The following is a 19,831-nucleotide window of genomic DNA, read 5'->3' on the forward strand; positions in this document are numbered from 1 at the left end:
GTTCATTACACTTGCTAATCAATGGATAAAGCATTTTCAAGTACAAGCGCTTTTCCCTAGTTCGACATTTTACTTTCTGTAATAAATGCTACTTTACAAAGTACTCACACTTACTTACTTTTGATTAATAACGTAAAACAGAATCTGGTTAATGCCTCAAAAAACCATATATAGTATTGTAAAACAAGGAAATATTAACTTTTCTAAACACGACCAGCAGCAGCAACCTTGGCATTGAAACGCTCCTTGCGTTCGGCACCAGAAAGCTTTCTTTGCTTGTACTTGAGAGATTCGGCCTTCATAGCAGAAACGTCCTTGTTGCTCTTTTGGGCAGAGGGATCCTCACGGATCTTGGCGAAAGCCTCAGCATAGATGTCTTCAAGTTGGTCGCTCTCAATACCGTCAGCAATCAAGCTAGAGAATTGCTTTTGGAAACGCTCTTCATCATCATCAATAAGCATTTCCATGTATTCAGCAACGTGACCACCATAGATATACTTGCGAACAGTCTCGTCATCCAATTCCTTAGTCTCAACGTCGAAACCGGGGAAACGGTTAGGGGAGTGAGGAACGTATAAACCACCATCGGAAGCACCCTTCATAGCACCGAAGACACGGGAACCGGTAGAGGTACGCTTCAAACCGACATCCAAGAAAACCTTGAAGGGACGGGGGCCGTCTTCCATAGCTTCGGTGAGTTCAAATTGACCTTCGGGCTCAGTGATACCCTCATACTTGTCAGCAAGACCAATCTTGATGAGAGCACGACGAGCGACCAAAAGACCGGTAGCATAAGCAGCGGACCAGTTAGCCAAGCCCCACTTGATGCCGTAGCGAGGAAGCTCAGAAGAGTGAGCAGCAGCAAGAACATAGTCACCGTTGACTCTAGAAGAGATAACTTGGCAGGTTACGAAACGGTTAGAGAAACGGACCACCAAACGATACTTGGGGGCATTGTACTTGTTCTTGGCTTGAGAGATCATGCGCTTACGAGCATAATAATCAGTCTTACCCTCACGACGACGGCGGTACTTCGTTTGGAAACGTGAGAAGTAAGGGCTGCTCTTGACCTGCTTAACGAAAGCCATTTCTGTAGACGGAGAATTTGACACCTTCTGTCTCTTACACTTTTTGTTGACAGCATAAAACGCAGTCACAACACAAAACAACCCTACCCTACAGTGGACGACAAAAACGGTAATACGAGCCTGAGTGCAGCTCGTTAAATCAACGCTGCTGCGTTTTTGCGTTTATAAGAAAAACAAAAATCATTTCTCCCAGTGTAAGTCAGAGACATTGCTTTGCTTACAGTATGAAGGGAGGATTGGTTGCTATCAATAAACCATCTGGGAAATCCTCAGCTCAATGCTTAAATGGTAAGGAACACTCCTTGGTGATGTTGACCGTTGCACGAGGAGTGCAAAATTCCTGTCTATACTGGAATTCTGTAGCATTTATAACGAACTAGAATCATACTAAACATCTATCTTATAGAAATTAAGGCGATTATTTCCAGAAGTGAATTGGCAAAATTCTTCCAGCCAGACCCTCCTCACCCCAATGATAAAAATAGCAAACGCAAGAAATGGAAGCGCAATGATATCAAGATAGGACATGGAGGTACTCTTGATCCTCTGGCATCAGGCGTTTTAGTCGTTGGCTTGGGCATTGGAACAAAACAGTTACCGACACTATTGTCTTGTGTAAAAACGTATAAAGCCACCTGCTTATTTGGATGCTCCACAAATACTTACGATTCATCCGGGAAAATTATCCGCGTCGCTACTAAAATCCCTAGCAAAGAAGAAATTGCAGATGGTTTAGCAGCATTTCGTGGTGACATTCTTCAGTTACCTCCACTTTATTCTGCTTTACATATTCAAGGAAAACGTCTTTACGAATATGCCCGGGAAGGACTGCCCCTACCCGAGAATGTGAAACCTCGTCCCATGCGATGTGACCATCTTGAACTTATAGACTTTCACGAAAAGGGTCAACATAACTATAACGACCCTGATACATTTGCGAGCAAAGAAGAGATTGAATCAGAAGAACTCTTGCGCCCAGTCCCTGATTCCGAGAAGAAAAAGGCTGAAAATGATTCAGACGGTGCTGTAAATCATGACTCTGTTCAAGACAACAATGAAAATTCCCAGCAAAAATCCTCTAATGAAGAAGCTTCGGCTGTAAAATCTACTTCTGTCGAAAGTATTCGCACTACAGAGGAAAAGGAAGGACAGGAAAATAAAAATGAACCAAAAAATAGAAAAAGAAAATTAGAGGTAACTGATTTGGAACGGGGTTCTCGTCCTGCAATTGGTCCTTCTGCGGTTTTGGATATGAGCGTATCTTCAGGGTTTTATGTCAGATCTGTAATACACGACCTTGCCCATCATATCGGAAGTGAAGCTCATATGGTGGATTTGATTCGTACCCAACAGGGGGATTTCGTTTTGGGCAGTGATGCATGCTTCGAGTTTGAGGAATTTCATTCTGCTGGTTGGGAGCAAAAATTGGCATCTTTATTAAAACTCGATCTAGAAAACAAAGAAGGTTAAACTATAAATAGAAATAATGTCTGTATAATCGGTCATCCTAGTCATTTGTAAATAAATAATTATAAATCGCAAAGTCTTCTAATGAACTCAAAATAATAACTTGTTTATGATTTCCGAACATATGCCTTAAACTCTTTCAAGCGTCCAATCTGGCCTGGATTTGACAGATAGTTTTGCAACTGATCCTTCCGTTTCATAGTCTTCTTTCCATGAATTAGTCTAGTAATCATATCAGCAGCAGTACCAGCTTTCAAAGTTTCTTCGTCGAAAGGAACCTTCTTATTCCTTAATATTTCTTTCTGGGAATCATAAGCAGGCTTTTTCCTCCAAGAGGCATTTCTTAGAATAAAAGCGGACGGCAACTTGTATTTTTCAACATAGCTGTCAGCTCCTCGGATTGCCATCATAATGTTACTGATATTGGTTCCTACTACTTTTTTTCTGTTGTAGGTATGTTGACCTATTATTTGCTTCTCGTAAGCAATTATATTAAACTTTCCTGATTCAATGTCGGTATCAACGATAAGTGTTCCTGATTTTGTGGACAATGCATAGCGGTTCAATTTCAAAGGTACCCATGCATTCGGTGAAATAGCATATATATTGTTATCGTTTTTTTCCATATCCTTTAAAAGCTCGGAAAGTTGTCGAACCTTTCTATAATGAAGCGTGCTATGAAGACCAACTGTCCCAGGATCATAGTTGATATCTTCTGAGTTGGTCTCCTTTGTCTCCCTGGAGTAAGGAGATGTCTCAAATTCAATTATACCAGAAAGCGTGGGTTGCATATGAAGAGGGACTCGATGGAAAGAATCGCAAAAATCTATGATCAAGCAATCTTCTTTACCAGGCGATAGACGTAAACCTCTTCCAATCATCTGTGTCAATAAATTAGGAGAATTAGTTGGTCGAGCAATAATAAGACAATCAATATTAGGAATGTCAGCACCTTCGGTCAATACCATGCAATTTACAAGTACTGGAAACCTTTTCTCTCGGAACTCTTGTACCAATAATTTCCTTTCATCAGGATTGGTACGACCGGATAAAACCCTAGCATCAATCCCTAATTTTCGAAAAGCATTACAGACTTTGAGTGAGTGTTCTATTGTAGTACAAAAGACAAGTGTCGAAGAACGATTTTCTATTAAAGTTAGTGAGAGGCCAGGTGTTGCTAAGGGTTATTGACTTACTAGCATGTTCTATCCATGCCTGAGGGATTTGGAAAATGGCAGTTTTTGATTGAACTTCACGTTCAAACTTTTCTCGATCTTCACGATCTGTTGATTCTGCCAGATTTAAATTTGGTGACCATTCTACACCAATCACTTTTGGTTGAACTAGCCTTATCCATAGTTAATAAACGTCAATGACTAAAAAAAGTATATATACTTACCAGTTTTCACCTATCATATCAACAAAATGTCTATAAGCGTCAGCAAGCTTCACAGTAAATATCAATACCTATGATATACAATCTCGTCAACGCCTGGGCTAAGTGATTTTCCATCCGCACGATAAAATGTTGCAGTGAGACCAATTAAATAGACTTTTGAATTTGTTTCGTCCGCCCCGAAATGTTTCAAGACTCGAAGGTAGGTGGGAGCTGCCAAATGATGAACTTCATCAACAATAATTAGCTTGAAATTTTCAGGATTATATTTCTCTAGCCGATCTCCCTTTAGTGACATGGGGGATGCCACAGTAATGGGAGCATTGCCAGTAGCATGCTGTGTGCCCATGTCAATCTCGACGCTCTATTTATATTAGTATTAATGTTCAAAATAAGAGTCTGACTTACTTCCTTCCTAAAATTTTCTAAACAGATGGCATAGGCTTGCTGAGCAAGTTCTCGTCGATGTACAAGGATTAGACATTGATTTGCATTAGCTCTCAATTCCGGTGTATTTTGAATAAGATGAGGAAAAAGAGCCTTTGCATACTGTTAACGATGGTGCTTTTGAATATGAACTTACAGTTTTGCCGGATCCTGTAGCCAGAGATATGCCAACCCTTTTCTTCCCTGCTTGAAATGCCCTCATACATGAGTCAATGCATTCTTGTTGATACGGGCGAAGGACTCTTCCAAAGTAACGGATTGTATATGCTCGTGTAGGTTGGAACAGCTGAAAAGATCGTCGTACTAGGCTCTGTTGTATAAAAAACATAGTTTTCCCGTAAGCACTTTATTCCTACCAATATATAAATACGAATAAAGTCTTATGGGAATATGGTCTAATTGGGCAGTACCGTGTTAAACAAAGCAGCAGTGTTATTTTACATGGGAAGTCGTTCAATTCAGAAGAATACTTCAATACCACTCTCAGGTTGATAAATTAGGGGCTCACAACACCATCTAAAGTGATAATGTGATTTGATTTTTACGAAAAATGTGAATGTAGAAGCTTTATTTAGTGGGTGGACTAGCTTGTTGAATGATATAATTCATTCAACAAAAGCAGAAACAAAAAGAAAAAGTTAACTTCATCAAATAATAATAAAATTAAATCAACGTCTAATAATTGTTAAGATACCATAGCAAAATTTAGTATGCGTTTCAAGTGAGAACCATCATTTATTTTCATATAATTTAAGTTTTATGCCAGAACTAATATACAAGTCTTGAATGTTTGAGGTGACCAAAAAATTTAAAAACCACTTCTTTTCTTCTTCTTTTTTGGTCTTGCACCAAACTTACCCGTCACGACTTGAGACATAATCGGGGTAGCCTGACTTGAAGATTCAGGAAAGGATGACGATTGTGACGGTGGAATCACATCTTCGGAATGCACCGTGGCAATCTGACTAGACGGAAGAACGAATGATGACAATGAAGGTTCATTGAAGTCAAGAGTTTGACTGGTTAATGGCTCAGATATATCGACAGCTGAGTCACCAATGTTGTATGTGGTAGTGATTTTCCCTAAATTCCATCCTTTAAGCATTTGACTCGCATCCTCATGAAGTTTTACAGGCTGTTTCGTTTGAAAAGGTGAAATGAATGATAGCTCTGTACTTTCAGAAGACTCAAGGTCTGTATCTGCAACGGAAGAAGGAAGAAATTCAGTAAATCCGACTGAAGACATTAGAACACAATTAATGATGTGATATACAGCATTAAGCCGTAAATCCATCGTCGACTTAAAATTTGTATTTGACGATAATGGGCTAATCCAAATCTCGGATAAATCATTCGAAAGTGCTTTAACATGCAAATCATCACCAAGACGTAGCGGCAGTTCGAGCTTCGAAATGTTTGGTAAGTACTTAGGAATGACAGTACCTTTGATATAACTCACAACATCATTCAGACTTCCAAAGCGAGAAGAGAATTTATTGTCCCGCATTAAGTCGGCTAAAGTTAATATCATCTTGCTTGGAAAATGGTGGTTAACTTGCATATCTCCTTGTAATCGTGAGGATAAGTCATTAAAGGAAATTGACTTTCGACCGTATGCTTCAGAAGTTAGCCACTTTTGTAATTTTTTGACGGAAGGATGCACAATATAAGCTTTATAAAAATCAATTTCTTCTTCGCCGTTCTCAAAGTCTAATTTTTCCTCATCATTTAGGTTCAAATACTTCAGAGATGCCAAAAATCGAGTCGAGTCATTCTCCTCTTGTAATTCATAGATTTCCGAGGAGCTTTTTTCACAAAGCAAATTCATAGTCAAAGAACCATCGGATCGGTGTACAATTGCAGACCAAAACGGCGAGTCAAAGTACGACTCTTCGGGGGACTGATCATTTTCGACATCAATGAAATAGCATGGCTGTAGATGTAATGAATGGACAGGAATTTCAACATTATTTAAAAGTAAAAAAGGTGGTCCAGAAGAAACAGCAAGCGTTCTATCCTTGGAAAAGTGAAATTGCTGAATAATTCCATTTAATTGGGAAAATACAGAAACGTAAATATTTTCTATAAAAGTAGCACAAACTGTCATTCGAAGAGTAGGATCACGGTTACGATGATGTTTCCAAACCAATAGAGGCTGAAGGGGCTGCTGAAGATCCATCCATATGACAGAATCCGTTGTTAACAGAAAAAATTCAGATCTCACGGGCAGCAACTCCGATGAAACTTGCAAAATACGCGATCTTTCTTGGCATTTGTACAAGAGACGTGGAGTAGAAGGCTCCGATGGAAGCAAATGGACAACAGCCTCCTCATTTGCAAGTAGGACTCCAAAGGAGAAGCATTCCCAAATTATTCTATACATATATCCTGAAGGAATGGATGGTTCTTGTTGATGTTTCTCATCGTTTTTGCTAGCTTCCTCAGTACTTGATAAGGCAACTTCATAAGTGTCATGGAAAGTACCTGATAAATACTCACGGTACCCATCCTCTAGTATCTGCCAAATTTTCCAATCTCCAGATGTAGATATGGTACCAAAAAGGGAAGGATCAGAGGGATGCGAAGACATATGGGCAAATGCATCGGAGTCATAAACATCCTTTGCATAAAAAAACCGAAGAGGAATTGCGGAAATAAAAGTGGGAGAATCAACTTGTTCAAGAAAAAGAATGTGATAACTGATTTTGAAAAGAACAAGTTCAGTAGCTGTTCGAACATAAAGAAGCGCAGATGCTTCAGGACCAAACATAACCTGCAAAATTGGCTCCCGAAATTTCCATGAAGGATAAGGATGTAGATAAAATGTCGGAACTTGCAAAGAAAAGGGTTGTGACTCCATACCCATGGCAGACTGTAATTTCGAGGTCGCCTGGAACATCCAAGTAGAAGGTTTGCAAAGGTAGAGAAAATGGTTCCCTTCATCCTGTTGATTTTGAATAAAAGCAAAGCATCGTGTAGGAAGAAAGCGACTCTGAGGCGTAGAAGGAAGGACTCCAATGGCCGAGGTATTGATGACCCATGCGTCAAACACTTTGCTCGCTTCTGTTATGAGATGAGATTCACGGCTCAAAGGATAAAGAATTTCATGGGGAATAAAGTGGAAAATACCGTCCGCACGGATTGCATCGTTCGCACTTAACGCTAGCGACGTAGCTTCACTTGAAAGACTTTCGATTTTTGGAAAGCGGTAAGTAGAATCACCAGGTAATATTTTCCATATATATTTTGTTGGAACAAATCCAATTCCTGTAGGAGAGGGAAAACGCGTAAACGTCCATCTATTCTGATCGATAGTCTCAGAACGACGAGTTCCGTAAGGATCCAGTAATTGTGCAGCACCGACTAAACCATAGTCCATATGAACAGAAGAGGTGTTATGGATCGCGTCAATAGGCCATGTTGACATGGAGGTCAGTGTTCTTTCTGTATGAGCACTGCTCAAGTGCAAATAGGTGTTTGAATCCAGAAAAGCAAGAAATAAGTAACATAACAAAACAAGGTAACATAAACATATATGTAAACAAAGATGGTCGTGCTCCTTCTGCACTTTTGTACTTATTTTTTCTGCTCAAAAGAAGTACATTCCGTCAACTGGAAGTTCTCCCTTCTCCAACGCTTGTCATCTGCCGTATATTCCATCTCTCGTTTTCACTTTCAAATATCATATTACGATATTACGATATTTGTATATATCAAGAAGCACCGGTTCTGCAGCCCTTTTACATACTTCTTTCTGGTTTTATTTTATTCATTTGTGTTTCTCATCCGAAACGAAACGAAGCTGAGCGAATAGGATCGTTGTCTCTCCATTTCTCGCCAACTGTTACTTTCGCTCAGCCCTAGTTACATGGTCTTCTGCCCATCACCATATTAGTCGTACCACTGGTGAATGACGACCAGTTTCATGTTAACTCCTTCTCTAAGCCAAACCAAATCTTGGAGCGAATTATTTTAGTAATAAATTAGTTCTGGACTGAAAAAGTTCTTTGGAATTGATACTGAGATCTAATTCTGCATTTGCATGGTTGGAGTCCATTGGAATGAATTCGATTGCAAGAATATCAGATGAAATTAACAAAGCCATCCTTGCTACGCCTGTAGAAGGTCCGCCTAAAAACGAGAAAAAGGATGCATTGCAGATGCCAGGTCAAGAAGGTGAACACCGTGGACAGAAAGAGGAGGAAGTTCCCATTGAAAACGCTGCTAAGCATCCACCGCATTCCAAAACTCTTTTAGAAAAAGATTCCAATGGCGAGGAGACTTCTACACATGTTCGGCGTGCCAATATTATGCGAGTGATTGCATACTGGGTTCGAGTATATTTAAAACGGATCTATACGTTGTTTATCCAGACAATAAAGATAATCTCCAGGCAGTTTGTCAACGAAAATAAAAAAGTTACTTTTTAAGTTTTTTTTGGGGTCTATGTCGTATCATCTTCTTTCCTGCCTTTCATTCTATTAGACGTCGTCAAAGAGTCCTCAGTACTCGTCCTAAGCGTCCCAAGATGTTCTCTTCTTATTCAACTCCTTCTTTTCACCGAGACCCTTATACACACTTTCATGCCGACTCCAGCGTTCTTTCCCATAGCGCTTCCCTCACCCCTCATGCTCTTCCGGATTCCATAGCCGAAGAAGACATCATTACCGTTTCTGATCCCATAATCCCGCCTCCAGAAGAAATACCTTCCACAATTCGTAACACTCAGAGTCCTACTAAAAGCCAAAACTCTCTGTCTTGCTTTTCTTCGTCTTCCTCTTCACCACCATCTCATGGCCCCAATGTTTCCGCTTCTTTTACCATAATTAATGATCCATTCAAGTCACCTTCTGCATCTCATATGCGCATCCGCAATATCACTCTTTGCGCCGACAGAATCCCAAGGCCTTTGCTCTCAAATAAACTCCCCAAGAAGACCTTAGTGCTTGATTTAGACGAGACCCTAATCCATTCTGTTTCTCGAGGTAGTAGAACTACCTCTGGCCAGCCAATTGAAGTTCATGTTCCTGGTGAACATCCAATTCTCTACTATATACACAAACGGCCTCACCTTGATTACTTCCTTACTAATGTCAGTGAGTGGTTCCATCTAGTTTTGTTTACGGCTTCCGTACAGCCTTATGCCGATCCCATTATCGACTATTTGGAACGAGATAAAAAGCTTTTTGTGAAGCGTTATTATCGACAGCACTGTACGCTTGTGGATACTTCTTTTGTTAAAGACATAAGCATATGTAATATTCACTTATCACGTATCATGATAATTGACAACTCCCCTGCCAGTTATAACATTCATAAAGAGAATGCTATTCCGGTGGAGGGTTGGATTAGCGACCCTTCTGATGTAGATCTTTTAAATTTGTTATCTTTCTTGTATGCTTTACAGTATGTTCAGGACGTTCGTGCTCTTCTTAGGCTTCGACTTGCCAAATAATGGCTTCTGGTTTAATGATATCTGTATAATTCCTTGGTGTTTCTTTCCGTTTTGGTTATTCTAATTTCACTTTCTTTTTTCTTGTTAAATTATAATTTAAGCTCTAACTTCTTTTAAGAATGCTTAATTACCGTGCCTACTTCCATGTTTTGAACATATGATCGTTTACTACTTCTTGATAGTTTTTACTATCAGCATTTATTTATATAAATTGAAATAAATTCAAAGAAAATAATATATTTTTCTTTGTAAACTACTTTATATCTCTTTATTATTCAATTCGTATTGTTCTAAGAAAAGTAGATAATCATTGAAATAGGAGTTCATGAATTCTATACTCATTGAAGAACTTTACATGGTAGTAAAGGACTAGAAGAAGTAACTATTCAACTTTTTTAGACTTTTAATAACAGCTTAATGATTTACATCTTATTTGTTGGGTGCAAAAGATTATTATTAATTACCCAGACATGCAACATGTACCAAAAGTTACACCTTCCAATTTAAAGAATATTTTAATTAATTAAGTAGTATAACTCAGAATGTCCCAAAAAACCAACCTAAACCAAATTTTGAATTATTCCAAAAATCAAATCAAACCTATTGGAATTTAATACTTTTAACAAGGCCTGCCTTGATACCAGTTTCTTCACCACCATAGTTATGCTTGGGAGGACCTTTGTAAATGGCCTTTTTGCTACCAAGTTTCTTCTTCGCCTTCTCGTAACGCATACGTTTCTTAAGACGAGGATTTCTATTCTCTTTCGGCCTACGGGGGGTGAGACCTCTATTCGTAGCAATGTCTCTGGTAATTCCACGTTTATCTCCCTCACCAAGTTCAAATAATTCAGGATTTCTAGAGGCTCGTACCAAATCGCGTTCGTAGTCGTGATCTTCTTTTCTCTTGCGTTTTTCACCCTTAGACTGAGAAGATATCGAGTTATAATAGTCTAAAGCATCTTGATCAGTAGTATCATTTTCTCGATCCTTATTTGAAAGCAAACCTTCATTCTCGGGTTCTTCTTCGTCCAAGTCAGCACCTTGAGCCTTGTCTTGTCCACGAGCAGCAGCTTCTCGCAACAAACGTTGGCGACGTTCATAAAGACGTTCCTTATAAGGAATGTCGACATCACCAGAAAGGTCTGTTTGAGCTCTAGATCGCTTGGCTGCCTTCTGGTCAATCTGATTTGCGTAAAACCTAAGTGAGCGTCGTTTTGTAGCTTTCTCTTCAGCATCCATTGAGTCCAACATAAGACCTTCACCATAATCACCAACATTGTGAACAGATTTAGGAACGCCCTTGGCTTTAGCCTCTCGAAATTTGGATGTGATATCATCTTCCCTATCCTCGTTTTCTTCAGCGCCAGATGAAGCTTCTTCATTATCATCGGGTTCTTCACGATCAGACTCCTCAGCAGACTCATCCTCATCGAATAAATTCTGATCTCCCTCATGTGTTTCGGAGATTCCATCTACTAACTTATCATTTGCAGCTTGTTCCTCGGGAGACTCAGGGGTGGGTATTTGAATATCATCAAGGTCGCGGAAGGATTCCCAGGTTTGCTTACAGCGCACGAGATCAGTCATAATTGGATGATTTTTTATATCTTCTTCACCCCCACGTAAAAGAGCAAAATAAAATGCTAGAAAAGCTATATATGCTCCCAAAGCGTTCACTTGAGCTTGAAGAAGAGAAGTAGGCGCAGCGTCTAGTTTTCCTTTCAATTCTTCGTAAGAAGGTTTTAAATCCTTGTATTCTTCTAGGAAAAGCTCAAACTCTGGATTCTTGGTACGTAGAATCTTCAGAAGTTCTGACCGAGGCATTGTTGGCGAAATTTTTTGGTCTAGTTGTTCGACAGTAGCCAAACTGTCTTCGTATTGAGAAGAATCAACCTTTGCTTTGTCCGCCCACTGGCTGATATCGTCAACAGCATCTTCCTCAGTCATCTTTTCAAGACGCTTCCTCTGAAGGCGAAGTGCTTCCTGCTCTTCCATACGAGCATCAAACTCTTCATCATCTTCATCATAGTTCTCATTGTCATAATCGTCGCCTCCATAGTAAGATTTGGCGGAACGTCCCCAGCCCTTCTCATCAAAAACCTCTTCTTCATCAACTGGTCCTTTGTTTTGGCCTGTTAATTCATCTTCATCAGAAGTTGCCCCTTCCACAGCTTCCTCGCCATCTTCATCACTAGATCCTTCCAAGCCAAGCACTTCCTCGTCACTAAGACTCATTTTGTCTTCATCTGCGTTCTTCTTTGAGTCGCCATCAAAGAGAATTTTGTCCTGTGCCTTGTAAAACTCATCTTCAGAATCCGCAACATCGTCATAAGTGCGAATGGCATCAACTGTCTCTCGCTCATTTACGGGTTGTTCATTTTTCGCTTGATTTTTCACAGAATTGCTTCTGGATTTTTTTCTAGCCATTGTTGTAGGCAAAAGGATGGATTGAATTAGCTACTAATATCCCCACATAGCAATGGTACGGTGGAGTACGCAATATATTTACGAACAATGCGTTAATAAACAAAAAGGATAGGTAGAATTACAAAAAAGAAAACGAGTACAAAAGGGTAGAAAACAGTATGCCTATGGTTGCATTTCTTGGTTTAAATGTTTTTTTTTATTTAGAATATTACTGAAACTCTAAAACTAAGTGTCTGCAAATCTCACTAAGACAAATAGTTTTGGTGAGAAAATGATAAGGAAATTTGAACATTACTGAACCATTATCACATTTTTGGTTTAATTTTTTCCTTTCAAATCCTTTGCGAGTTCGATGAGCCGTAGAATCCGTTCGATTCGTTGAAAAGCAGCCTCGCGGCATTCACTGTGAGGAATCGGGAGGAAATCTTCCAACTGGGCTTCTAACTCATCGATAAGCTTCACATAGACAGATTCCTGCTCCTGCTGAGATGATCTATTCCTGCTGGTTTTGTGCGGTTCAGACTTTGTCTGAGAAGAAGGAGGTTGTTGTCGTACAGCGTCGCCTTTCTGACTAAAGGCTTCTGGAAGAGAGGGGGAAGAGGATAAACTGGTCGACACTTCAGCTTTTGGTAGCTCTTTCTTTGATTGTTCTAATTTTGGTTTTTCAATGCAAGCTACACAAAACATGGGTTGGTCTCGCAACCTCATCATGGGAACCTATTGCAGTTAGCAAAGGGAAATCAAGTCTTAAATTAACAAAAAAAAAGTAATTTTTCCTTTAGAAAGTCAACAAACCTTTTCACATTGAGGACAGACAGCATCGAGAAGCGTGTATCCTTGCAACATGTAAGTTCCTAATTTTTTCGAAACATCATCGTTAATCACGCTCATTTTTCTAATTTAAAGAAGATTTATTCTATATTCAAAATTTTGCACAAAGAAAACGGTAAAAGCGAGCGCAGCAACAAAACAAAGGAGTTTTATTTTTTTCAATGCTTTCCTTGAGGCAAGTCCAAAAAAAAAAAGGAAATAGGAATGCTATAAGATACTTTATGAAAATGAAGAAATAAAACAGGATCAATTAAGAGCCTTCTTTGGAAAAAATCGGTATTGTTAAAAGACAAATTCACAAAGCAAAGCAGCCTAGCAAGAAAGATCTTAGTGAATGTATAGATACTGCAATCGAAAGGAACTGAACACGATGTTTTATTTTCTTATAAAATTGTTAAGAAAAAGAAAAAGAAATGCGATTTCAGTTGGAAAGAAGGGACCGTCATAGAATGTGTTCGACGGCTTTTGCATTGACCATCGCAGTTCATGTTGGAACAAAAGAAGGTAGGATGAATCATAAGCATCATGCATCAGGCGAAACATTAACATAATTTACTCTTTTCCTGAAAACTGACTCACAATGAACGTGTGCGTTTTTGCTTGCTTGCTCAAGTCGATATGGGTCCATGCAGAGCGATATGAGAACGAAATCACAAGCATAAGAATTCAAACTCTTCCATTTCAACTCTTAGATATCCTATCGAGCCTTCTTTGCTTTTTTGAGGATTTTCGAAACCGAGTTCACTGACTTCAGATTTCGCAGTAACAGGAGTCCTTCCGAATCTATTTTACTGAATTTTTTCTATTTTATTTTATTTTATCCTTTCTTGGGAAGTTCCTACCACCCCGCTTGTGTAGCTATGGATCGTTCAACCAATTCCATTCCTGCTATTTGTTCCTATTTCCACGCCTTTTACAATACGGAGAATTTCTGAAAAAAAAAAGAAAAGAAACGTGAAGAAAAGCTGGAAACTGCCGCTCTATTTCTCTTCTACTTTGGATTTCATCATGCTATCCTTCCGTATATATTCCATCTTTACCCACTACAAGGGCCACTGTACGTACTTGACGTTAACCATTTTCCCTAAGGAAGCCAATTGAATGTAAAAGAAGTAGAATCGTTTCTTCTCTTTTAAAACATATTTGGTGAATTTTTGTATTTCTATCCTTTTTCGTCTGTCTTTTTTTAAAACCGCGGAATGACTGAGAAACTCTCAGGCATGAATGGAATGGTCCCTCCGAATCGCCACAAAGAAGGTGTTAGCAAGAATGCATCTAAAGATCATAAAATTTACTGGACATACACGGAGGAACCACACAAAAGTCGGCGAGCTGCCATTCTCAAGGCTCATCCAGAGGTATGAATTTGAATAAATCACGTCACTTGCTTTAGGAGCTAGCAGAAAAAGAGCCCTTAGTTATGGGACGTTCTGTCATTCTTGACGTTGTTGTTCTTCTCACTTGTTTTGTTGCTCTTGTCAATGCTTTTTTTTTGAAAAGTTACTAACCCAATATAGGTTGCTGCTTTAAACGGATATGAGCCAAAAACGAAATGGGTAGTTCTCTCTGTCGTTTTTATTCAGTTGACTTGCGCTACTTTGTTGGCAAATACAAACCCTTGGAATTGGAAGTTCTTTTTCACTGCGTACTTTATTGGTGCATTTTGCAATCAGAACATTTTTTTAGCCGTCCATGAACTTACTCACAATCTTGCATTTAAGCGCGCTATGCATAACCGCATGTTTTCTCTTGTTGCAAATCTTCCTGTAGGTGCTCCATTCTCTGCTAGTTTCCGTCCTTACCATATTGAGCATCACAGGTATCAAGGCGTCGAGGGCATGGACACAGATTTGCCGACTACTCTGGAACTCATCTTATTCGACAATGTTCTTGGAAAAGCATTTTTTTGTACTTTCCAACTCTTTTTTTATGCATTTCGTCCAATGTTTGTCCGCCAACTCCCTCTCACAACTTTGCATTTTTGGAACATTCTCGTCCAGCTTTCTTTTGATTTCTTGGTCATAAAATATCTAGGATGGAGATCCATGGCCTACTTTTTTTTAAGCTCGTTCATGGCTGGTAGCTTGCATCCCACTGCAGGCCATTTCCTTAGTGAACACTACAATGTAAACCATACTCGTCTTATTCAGGAAGGCCCAGGTAAGGATACTCCTTTGGAAACATTCAGCTACTATGGTCCACTTAATATCCTTGTTTATAATGCTGGCTATCACATCGAGCACCATGACTTTCCTTACGTTCCTTGGACCCGTATAGCCAAAGTGCGTGAATTGGCTCCAGAGTTTTATAATAATATACCGGAATGCAAAAGTTGGAGTGGTATCATTTACCAGTTTATCACTGATTCGAATGTCGGTATGTGGTGCCGAGTAAAGCGTAAGCAAAAATCCGAATTATCTAATTAATCCTTTATAATTTTGATCTGGGCGTCTTTATCTAATTGTTTTGTTTTTGTTTTGTTTTTTTGTGTTTTTTTTATGGAAAATGAAAACTATCAATTTAAAAATATCTGATGATTGTGATTATTCTTTTGAACAAAGAATGAAGGAAAAAATAGAAATGGTTTTGTTCTTCTAGAGTTTTTTTTCATTATTATCTAAAATTAGTTGGTTGGTTCTCAATTCATATTAATATCTTTCTTTGTACTTGTAAGATTCACTGCAGAACATGTTTCCGCAAATGAATAAAGTCTATATAGGACAGCAAAGGGTGCTTTATGACTCCCCTTTTTCATTATGTTATATATTAAATTAATTTTGTTTTGCATGAGCGTATCCTTTTAATCCTAAGTAGAATAATTCAAGACCCATTATGATACAAGTTAAAGCAACACACATATTCATGAGCAGCATAGCAGACAAGTCGTTCACCCGGATTTTATTTACAACATCGTAAGAAGATGCCATAAACATGATTCCTCCGCAGATTAAGCAAAAACTTGTAACAATCTCTGTTGGAGGACGAGTTGGCCATGGTGAACTTGGTCGTTTCACATATAGTAGAATATATGTGCACGCACGAGAAACAGCTGCGGCTGAAAGCAATCGGCCCCAAAGAACGTGAATAACTGTTGAAATTTGACTTTTCTGTTCGTGAGAGGACATCATGACGCCAGTGAAAAACACCGTTATCGCAGGAAAAAGATTCAACGAGACAGAGGAACTCTCATCAGAAGCAGGGCTTCCTTCTTCATGAGGAGATTGGTGTAATGCGTAGGACAAGCTAGTGTTCAAAAATCTGCGAACAACCTTCGATTCAACTAGCATACCACATAATCCTGCCCACCAAAGCATAAAAGCAATAGAGACATGCTGCATATCGTGATGATTCCATATTCCGTCAGTGTTACCAAGATGCTCCAACCATACGTTGCTGATCCCATAAGTAAACAGAATGGAAGATTCAACCATTTCCTTACTTGGTATGAATCTTGCAAGTCCACTTTGGCTTATTTTTGGACGAAGGTTCCACGCCCAGCCATACTCAGCAAAAGCACCAAGATATTCCCCGAAAGAAAGAATCCCGTACCAAAGGAAAAGGCCACCCTTAATCCAGTGGGCAAGGCCGTTGAAAACATGACTTCCCTTGAAGATTCCGGCAAGTAAAACAATTCCAGTACAAACTTCGAAAAAGCCCATGTACAACCATAAATGACCTAAAGTCTTGTGGGTATAACTTAATACTGTTAAGAAAACACCCTTTCCTTTTCCACCAATTAAATTTTTCATATTGGTAAAAAGAAAGGTCTGGTTTTTATTCCTACGGCTGGTACCTTCGTCAAGCGTCTCCAGATCTTCTTGAGTATCTTCATTTTCTAGAAGAGGAGCATCATAACTCATACTGTTTTTCATTGAATGCAATGTTCTCCCCCCATCAACTGGTGATGAATTAACTGGTTCTTTGGGAACATAACCCTTCAGAAGCTTACGTTTGAGAAAAGCCGTAACAATTCCAAAGACCGCGATTAGAAATGTCATCCACATAAATACCCTTCCTACAGGACGATGAATATTTCCCTTGTAATAATCAGTATGAGAGGCATGATGGTGAGAAAGATGAGCAAAAATGTATCCAACGAGGGTTAATAAGACATAGGTCACTTGAACCGGAATATGGGCCTTACTTTTTGCCATGGCCAAAACGATTCCGGTTGGCAGAATAAAGACATAAGCTATTATCATACAGATTATATGTGCCCAAAGATATTTGTTCATATGATTAGCATAGTTTTCAAAGTCATATTCGATAGGGATGTCCCCGGTGGAATTCATATGCATCCCTTCCATGATTTTTTACTTGTTTTATAAATAGGAAGAGTTCCTGAGAATTTAAGAATAATGATCGTTGTTCGTAATATTTTCAATAGGAATGACTGATATGACCGTTTATACGAACGAGAATGAGGTAAACAATAATTTTTGAAGAATGGAAGCCTTCAGCAAATAACGTTTCTCCTCTATATAAAATGCTAATAAAGTCGTTTATATTGGATCTTATTTAGCCGATAGCAAGTTATAAATTTTTCAATTTCGTTGCCAGAATTGAAAGTTCAAAACGCTGAATAAAGCAATGCTTGAAGCAGTTCAGCTCTTGTTTTCTTCAATAAATACCTACTTTATGAAAATATAAACAAACAAACAAAGAATTCAAGCAAGTTTTGGTTTGTTGCAGCTATTCAAATGAAGGAAGTGAACTTGGTGAAATATAAGTGATATGCCCTGCAAGGCCAGAACTTTGAGAATTTGTGGAAATGAAATATTCCATTACTCGGGACACTAATTGAGTAGTAATAAGTTACAAAATAAGACTTTCAATTTAGCTACTCTGAGAGTTCTAACCATTCATTTCTGAGCGACTCTTTAGCTGAGTAGCCAGTAAAGAATTATCCAATTAGTAAAAATAAACATCCCAAAAATTTATTAATAATTAACCATAACCTATATATCCTGTAATTTTCATTCAAACAACAACTTCATCCCGGTTTTTTTAAAATCTGAACTACTCTTGAAGGATCGAAATTCATCCATGTCGAGTTGATGTTTTTTTTAAAATTTAAAATTTTTTTTATGCAGAAGTTCGCTCTGGTTTTCTTCTTGTAGGCAACGGCCGGTTTTCAGGGTTGTTAGGAGTCCAGTTGCCTAATGAATTCGTCGCGTAAAAGTCCATAGGATAAACTTCAAGCCATGGTGCAGCTTGAAAAGCAACGGAAGCTTCGTAGGGAGTCAAAAGGGGTGCTGGGAAAGCATAACCCCAATCGATGGACAATCGCGGGCAAGCGACTTGAATCCAAGCATCCACATCCGTAAACTGGGCTAAACGATTTGGAAAAATCTCTGACATTAATACAGTAACAAAATCCTTGTTACTCTTGCGCAAGGTTTTTTTCAAGTTTTCTAATACTTTTGGTGATCCTTGCCTGCCAAGGGTGCCCTGAATCAAACCAACCTTCTTTGCATTTCTGGCTTTCCCAATCGCCGAATGTCGGATTTCTTTCATCTCTTCGTGGGCGTAAGACTCAATTGTTAAGGTATGCGAGTATGGATCGTAGCGATACGCCGGGAGTCCAGGGTTGGCAATCATGACAGACTCCAAGTGGAATCGACCATCACCAATGTAAACAACCGCATCAACTAAACTTCTATCAATGTATGGAGAAGTACATCCAAGAGCTTCACCAGGAGACAAAGGCTTGGCTTGGGGAATGACTGAATAAAAGCCTCCCTTACCATCTTCCTCTACTTTCTCTAGCTGTTCTCGAATCGTATTTAAGGAACCAACAAATTGAATTGTACCAACAAGAGCTAATCTTGATTTAGCAGGGAGATTTTGCTTCAAAGACGCAATGATGTGACCTAGGTCAATTTTAATGTCGACAAACACGTACAGCACCTTGATGGGTGTTTGGTCAACAGGAACAAGACAAGAGTGGCCATAATGAACCAAAAAATCACATCCCAAGGCTCTAGCGGTAAAGTCGTCAATACAGCAGGCGCCATAAGTCACGTCTCCCATGACAATCGTTTCTACTTGGCAAAACTGTTCAAATATATCAGACAAGATGCAGCCAAACATCAGTAATCCTTCTGGAAGTTGCAAAGCAACGCGTTTCGCTTTTCGCATACGGATATGCCATATGGTTTTATGAACCTCAAAGTTGTAATTCTGAGGAAGCTACAAATTCGTTAGTTTATGTCAATGTCAGTTTTTTTCAAAATTGCTAGTCCTTTTTCTATAAGTTTCTGATCAACCAACGAATTGTCAATTGCTTAAAATTATGGAATAGGAATACCAACATACCAATTTCACTGCTTCATTGATGCCTTTATCGTTCAGGATTTCCTCTGGAATCCGCGTTGCCATCCGTCCTGAAGACTTAACGCGTGCATTGACCACAGCTGTGTCCTCTACATCCTTAGAAGAGCTAGAAGGACCGTCTTTTCTAGAATTCTTTCCAACGAACCGCTTTCTTGGGGCTTTTTTCACTTCGGTCATTGCGTTTCCTATTCCGGTCGTTCTTCAAATATTTCCTCCCTACAAAAAGGAGAATTCCTTTTAACTAATCAAGTTTCTTATAAACGAGTATCTTTTTCCTTGGTTTCTTAACTCTCCTCAATACAATACAATTCAATCCAACAATGACTTGTTTTTGCCAAGTTCATAAATAAAGACCATGGTTGCTACTCTTGCAGAATTACGTAT

General features: G+C 39.0%; 10 protein-coding genes across 10 annotated transcripts; 3 read left to right on the plus strand and 7 right to left on the minus strand.

The window, feature by feature from the left end:
- Positions 1–104: 104 nt before the first annotated feature.
- On the minus strand, positions 105–1,135 carry SPOG_01202 (60S ribosomal protein L5). The gene has a single exon (XM_013169474.1). The coding sequence runs from the start codon at positions 1,086–1,088 to the stop codon at positions 204–206; it is 885 nt and encodes a 294-aa protein (XP_013024928.1). The 5' UTR covers positions 1,089–1,135; the 3' UTR covers positions 105–203.
- A 93-nt stretch (positions 1,136–1,228) lies between these two features.
- On the plus strand, positions 1,229–2,712 carry SPOG_01203 (tRNA pseudouridine synthase). Its single transcript, XM_013169475.1, has 2 exons — positions 1,229–1,376; positions 1,495–2,712. The coding sequence occupies exons 1-2, from the start codon at positions 1,313–1,315 to the stop codon at positions 2,556–2,558; spliced, it is 1,128 nt and encodes a 375-aa protein (XP_013024929.1). The 5' UTR covers positions 1,229–1,312; the 3' UTR covers positions 2,559–2,712.
- Positions 2,507–4,986, minus strand: SPOG_01204 (ATP-dependent DNA helicase Irc3). The gene is made up of 6 exons (XM_013169476.1): positions 4,535–4,986; positions 4,360–4,491; positions 4,023–4,315; positions 3,955–3,984; positions 3,752–3,903; positions 2,507–3,702 (listed from the first exon to the last, which is right to left on the minus strand). Exons 1-6 carry the CDS (start codon positions 4,724–4,726, stop codon positions 2,663–2,665), a joined length of 1,839 nt encoding a protein of 612 aa, XP_013024930.1. The 5' UTR covers positions 4,727–4,986; the 3' UTR covers positions 2,507–2,662.
- An 85-nt stretch (positions 4,987–5,071) lies between these two features.
- Positions 5,072–7,851, minus strand: SPOG_01205 (RNA polymerase I transcription factor subunit Rrn6). The gene has a single exon (XM_013169477.1). It carries the CDS (start codon positions 7,823–7,825, stop codon positions 5,207–5,209), a length of 2,619 nt encoding a protein of 872 aa, XP_013024931.1. The 5' UTR covers positions 7,826–7,851; the 3' UTR covers positions 5,072–5,206.
- A 608-nt stretch (positions 7,852–8,459) lies between these two features.
- SPOG_01206 (Nem1-Spo7 phosphatase complex catalytic subunit Nem1) lies at positions 8,460–9,853 on the plus strand (the record flags this gene model as incomplete). Its single annotated transcript, XM_013169478.1, has 2 exons — positions 8,460–8,794; positions 8,884–9,853. 2 exons carry the CDS (start codon positions 8,460–8,462, stop codon positions 9,851–9,853), a joined length of 1,305 nt encoding a protein of 434 aa, XP_013024932.1.
- Positions 9,854–10,263: 410 nt separating this feature from the next.
- SPOG_01207 (U3 snoRNP-associated protein Utp3) lies at positions 10,264–12,286 on the minus strand. Its single transcript, XM_013169479.1, has one exon. It carries the CDS (start codon positions 12,278–12,280, stop codon positions 10,454–10,456), a length of 1,827 nt encoding a protein of 608 aa, XP_013024933.1. The 5' UTR covers positions 12,281–12,286; the 3' UTR covers positions 10,264–10,453.
- A 164-nt stretch (positions 12,287–12,450) lies between these two features.
- On the minus strand, positions 12,451–14,534 carry SPOG_01208 (Sjogren's syndrome/scleroderma autoantigen 1 family protein). The gene is made up of 2 exons (XM_013169480.1): positions 13,076–14,534; positions 12,451–12,997 (listed from the first exon to the last, which is right to left on the minus strand). Exons 1-2 carry the CDS (start codon positions 13,169–13,171, stop codon positions 12,599–12,601), a joined length of 495 nt encoding a protein of 164 aa, XP_013024934.1. The 5' UTR covers positions 13,172–14,534; the 3' UTR covers positions 12,451–12,598.
- SPOG_01209 (dihydroceramide delta-4 desaturase) lies at positions 14,181–15,904 on the plus strand. Its single transcript, XM_013169481.1, has 2 exons — positions 14,181–14,469; positions 14,629–15,904. The coding sequence occupies exons 1-2, from the start codon at positions 14,311–14,313 to the stop codon at positions 15,535–15,537; spliced, it is 1,068 nt and encodes a 355-aa protein (XP_013024935.1). The 5' UTR covers positions 14,181–14,310; the 3' UTR covers positions 15,538–15,904.
- Positions 15,694–17,830, minus strand: SPOG_01210 (uncharacterized protein). The gene has a single exon (XM_013169482.1). The coding sequence runs from the start codon at positions 17,416–17,418 to the stop codon at positions 15,883–15,885; it is 1,536 nt and encodes a 511-aa protein (XP_013024936.1). The 5' UTR covers positions 17,419–17,830; the 3' UTR covers positions 15,694–15,882.
- A 206-nt stretch (positions 17,831–18,036) lies between these two features.
- On the minus strand, positions 18,037–19,772 carry SPOG_01211 (diphthamide biosynthesis protein Dph1). The gene is made up of 2 exons (XM_013169483.1): positions 19,430–19,772; positions 18,037–19,303 (listed from the first exon to the last, which is right to left on the minus strand). Exons 1-2 carry the CDS (start codon positions 19,622–19,624, stop codon positions 18,197–18,199), a joined length of 1,302 nt encoding a protein of 433 aa, XP_013024937.1. The 5' UTR covers positions 19,625–19,772; the 3' UTR covers positions 18,037–18,196.
- Between the last annotated feature and the right edge of the window lie 59 nt (positions 19,773–19,831).

This window comes from Schizosaccharomyces cryophilus (assembly GCF_000004155.1).
Source record: "Schizosaccharomyces cryophilus OY26 unplaced genomic scaffold supercont4.6, whole genome shotgun sequence".
NCBI classification, from domain to species: Eukaryota; Fungi; Ascomycota; class Schizosaccharomycetes; order Schizosaccharomycetales; family Schizosaccharomycetaceae; genus Schizosaccharomyces; species Schizosaccharomyces cryophilus.

What these genes read in the sequence shown, in the direction of transcription:
- SPOG_01211 (XM_013169483.1), bottom strand. Translation starts at nt 19,624, where the DNA reads ATGACCGAAGTGAAAAAAGCCCCAAGAAAGCGGTTCGTTGGAAAGAAT. An exon ending in TCAATGAAGCAGTGAAATTG is followed by an intron (nt 19,304 to 19,429) that starts GTATGTTGGTAT and finishes ACGAATTTGTAG; the next exon opens with CTTCCTCAGAATTACAACTT.
- SPOG_01204 (XM_013169476.1), bottom strand. Translation starts at nt 4,726, where the DNA reads ATGTTTTTTATACAACAGAGCCTAGTACGACGATCTTTTCAGCTGTTC. An exon ending in TAGAAAATTTTAGGAAGGAA is followed by an intron (nt 4,316 to 4,359) that starts GTAAGTCAGACT and finishes TAATATAAATAG; the next exon opens with AGCGTCGAGATTGACATGGG. An exon ending in GACGAGATTGTATATCATAG is followed by an intron (nt 3,985 to 4,022) that starts GTATTGATATTT and finishes TGACGCTTATAG; the next exon opens with ACATTTTGTTGATATGATAG.
- SPOG_01210 (XM_013169482.1), bottom strand. Translation starts at nt 17,418, where the DNA reads ATGGAAGGGATGCATATGAATTCCACCGGGGACATCCCTATCGAATAT.
- SPOG_01203 (XM_013169475.1), top strand. Translation starts at nt 1,313, where the DNA reads ATGAAGGGAGGATTGGTTGCTATCAATAAACCATCTGGGAAATCCTCA. An exon ending in CTCAGCTCAATGCTTAAATG is followed by an intron (nt 1,377 to 1,494) that starts GTAAGGAACACT and finishes TCTATCTTATAG; the next exon opens with AAATTAAGGCGATTATTTCC.
- SPOG_01202 (XM_013169474.1), bottom strand. Translation starts at nt 1,088, where the DNA reads ATGGCTTTCGTTAAGCAGGTCAAGAGCAGCCCTTACTTCTCACGTTTC.
- SPOG_01208 (XM_013169480.1), bottom strand. Translation starts at nt 13,171, where the DNA reads ATGAGCGTGATTAACGATGATGTTTCGAAAAAATTAGGAACTTACATG. An exon ending in TCTGTCCTCAATGTGAAAAG is followed by an intron (nt 12,998 to 13,075) that starts GTTTGTTGACTT and finishes TAACTGCAATAG; the next exon opens with GTTCCCATGATGAGGTTGCG.
- SPOG_01207 (XM_013169479.1), bottom strand. Translation starts at nt 12,280, where the DNA reads ATGGCTAGAAAAAAATCCAGAAGCAATTCTGTGAAAAATCAAGCGAAA.
- SPOG_01205 (XM_013169477.1), bottom strand. Translation starts at nt 7,825, where the DNA reads ATGTCAACATGGCCTATTGACGCGATCCATAACACCTCTTCTGTTCAT.
- SPOG_01209 (XM_013169481.1), top strand. Translation starts at nt 14,311, where the DNA reads ATGACTGAGAAACTCTCAGGCATGAATGGAATGGTCCCTCCGAATCGC. An exon ending in TTCTCAAGGCTCATCCAGAG is followed by an intron (nt 14,470 to 14,628) that starts GTATGAATTTGA and finishes AACCCAATATAG; the next exon opens with GTTGCTGCTTTAAACGGATA.